The 2,927-nt window shown below is 38.4% G+C and overlaps 1 protein-coding gene across 1 annotated transcript; it reads left to right on the top strand.

Annotated features, from left to right (window-relative positions):
• Positions 1 to 1,036: 1,036 nt before the first annotated feature.
• LOC106301520 lies at positions 1,037 to 2,538 on the top strand. Its single transcript, XM_013737937.1, has one exon. It carries the CDS (start codon positions 1,400 to 1,402, stop codon positions 2,312 to 2,314), a length of 915 nt encoding a protein of 304 aa, XP_013593391.1. The 5' UTR covers positions 1,037 to 1,399; the 3' UTR covers positions 2,315 to 2,538.
• Positions 2,539 to 2,927: the final 389 nt, after the last annotated feature.

The following is a 2,927-nucleotide window of genomic DNA, read 5'->3' as shown; positions in this document are numbered from 1 at the left end:
AGCAAAATGGATTTGATCATTACCTCCCTTCCTCCTTTTGAGAGCCATCTACCAGTCCAACCATTTACCCTATGCATCAGGTTATCTTTTAGAAATGTAAAGAGTTTGCATTTGGAGCCACTAATATCTCTGGGATTCCCAAATATTTCCCCATCCCACCATCATTATGTATTCCAAGGACATCTTTAATCTCTTGCCTAGTAGTTGCATTAATCCTCTTACCAAAGAGTAAGGAAGATTTGTCAAAGTTAATACAATGGCCAGATGTTTTGCCATATTTCCTGACTACTTTCATTGCTTCTTCACATTCACGGGGCTCCGCCTTACAGAAGAAAAAACTATCATCAGCAAAGAGAATGTGGGATACCGAAGGACATGCGCGTGTTACACGCATCCCCGTTATCTTCCCTTGATTCTATGCATGATTAATAAGGCAAACAAGCGCTTCCGTGCACAAAATAAAAATGAAAGGAGACAAAGGATCTCCTTGACGCAGGCCTCTACCTGGAACAATATTTCCCCTTGGCTGCCCATTCATAAGAATTTTGTACTTTACCGACGTAATGCACCTCATAATCCATGTGATCCATGTTTCAGCGAATCCCATCTTTCTCATCACAGCTTCAATAAACGACCACTCCATCATATCATATGCTTTACTCATATCTGTCTTTATGGCCATCCTTTTATTACGTCCACTCGGCTTTTATTACCCTAGTTATTATATAAATAATAGATTTGTGGCAACAAAATAATCTTTTAATACAATAATATAAATAAGATCTCGGTACTAACCAATTATGAACTCTTAAAACTTTTTCAGTTCAAAAAAAAAAACTCTTAAAACTTTTTGATAATCTGAACCAACTAACTAACGAAACATCACCATGGAGAGAGATAGAGAGAGGGAAATGAGTTGTATTTTACGCAAAAAAAAACAGACAAACAACAACTGGCATTAAAGGAAAAAAACCAATTTAATCTGTTATTATAAGTTTATGCTCCAAAATAAGAAAAACAAAAAAAAAAACAACTGGATATGAGAAAACAAATAGAAAGTCTATTTGATAAGATGAGGCAACCTTCCATGTCTTTACGCGTCATCATCATCCTTACATTGAGATTTCTCTGCTTTTCCTAATCATTATTCCTTAATCTATTTTCTCCTCTCTTTCTGTCTCTCTGTCCAGATCTCAAGTCAATTCTCCCAGAGCCTAGCTTCTCAATTTGATCTTTATTTGTTCATTCTTGGATCTGTCGCAGCAGCCGCAAGAGGATTCATTCACGACCCTCTTAGAGTTCTTCGGTACCATTTAGCTAATATGTGAAACATATTTACAATATAATTTGATATTGTTTGTATGTAAAAGTATATTGAGGGGATTGGAGAGAAGCGATCATGTCCTTTAGATCACATTCGACAGGGAGCAGTCAATTTGCAGAGAAGATAACCGATGATCCGGTGACGTATAAGACCGCACAAAGCACCGTGACATGCATATATCAAACGCATATATCTGGGTTTTGGAGGAATGTGACGGTTCTATGGTCAAAGAATCTAATGAACCATTCGCTTACGGTCATGGTCACAAGCGTGGAAGGCGATATGAATTATTGCTGCAAGGTTGATCTTAAGCCGTGGCATTTCTGGAACAAGAAAGGCTACAAGTCCTTTGAAGTTGAAGGCAACCCCGTTGAGGTGTATTGGGATTTCAGGTCTGCGAAATTCACGAGTAGCCCCGAGCCGAGCTCGGACTTCTACGTGGCTCTAGTCGCGGAGGAAGAGGTGGTTTTGTTGGTGGGTGATTACAAGAAGAAGGCTTTCAAGAGAACAAAATCAAGACCCGCTTTGGTCGAGGCTGCCTTGTTTTACAAGAAAGAAAACGTGTTTGGGAAGAAGAGTTTTGCTACGAGGGCTAAGTTTTACGACAGGAAAAAAGAGCATGAGATCAACGTGGAGAGCTCTATCTCCGGGACTAAAGAGCCAGAGATGTGGATAAGTATTGACGGGATTGTCTTGGTACAGGTCAAGAATCTGCAGTGGAAATTCAGAGGGAACCAGACCGTGCTCGTAGATAAACAACCTGTTCAAGTCTTTTGGGATGTTTATGATTGGTTGTTCAGCGCGCCGGGGACAGGGCATGGTCTGTTTATATTCAAACCAGGGACCGCAGAAGACAGCGACATGGAAGGAAGTGGTCATGGTGGTGGTGGTGAGAGTGATACGAGCACAGGGAGCAGGTATCATTCGACCAAGAGTGGCTCTTGGCCGCCTGAGTTTTGCCTCTTTCTTTATGCTTGGAAACTTGAATAGTAGTCTTTTCAAAAAAAAGAGAAAGCTTTTGTCAAGAAAATGTGTTATACGGGTTTGATTGAACTCGAATGGTGACATAGCGATTAACATTATCACAAATCACTAGGGTACGATATATACATATCGTAGTCAAGGTTTTGTCTGTTCATCTATTGTTGTTTCTTGTGCCTGTAACTCATTCTCACTTTTCGTTTGTTATTGACAAGTTAACAACATCACAATCATGAGTCATGACTTCTAGTGATCAATTATGCTGTAGGATTAATTGTAATGCTTTAATTGCACCTCATAACAATCGTTTCTACCAATGCGCTTTTCTTTGTTGTTGTTTTTGGTCTTTTTCTATTTATCACTAAGCTATGAATTTTTTCTTCTTCGTAATATCGCTTAAATTATCCTAAAATAACTTTTTCTCTCGGATAAGAGATTCAGTTGTATTATTTATGAATCGAATCCACATGAAACTTGGACACATAATAGGCTAATCATATTATAACAGTAAATAACATAAAACATGTAAATCAGTTGGTTACGAGATATATAAGAAAATAGCTAAACTTAGAGTTTCAGACAATAAGAATTATGATTTATAGATGCTAAGCGTGTGTGATAA

This window comes from Brassica oleracea, chromosome C7 (genome assembly GCF_000695525.1).
Source record: "Brassica oleracea var. oleracea cultivar TO1000 chromosome C7, BOL, whole genome shotgun sequence".
In the NCBI taxonomy this organism is placed as follows: Eukaryota; Viridiplantae; Streptophyta; class Magnoliopsida; order Brassicales; family Brassicaceae; genus Brassica; species Brassica oleracea.
The sequence above is the reverse complement of the archived record's forward strand: the minus strand, read 5'-3'. Positions and strand labels throughout refer to the sequence as shown.

Excerpts from the sequence above, each read along its gene's own strand:
- LOC106301520 (XM_013737937.1), top strand. The coding sequence starts at position 1,400 with ATGTCCTTTAGATCACATTCGACAGGGAGCAGTCAATTTGCAGAGAAG.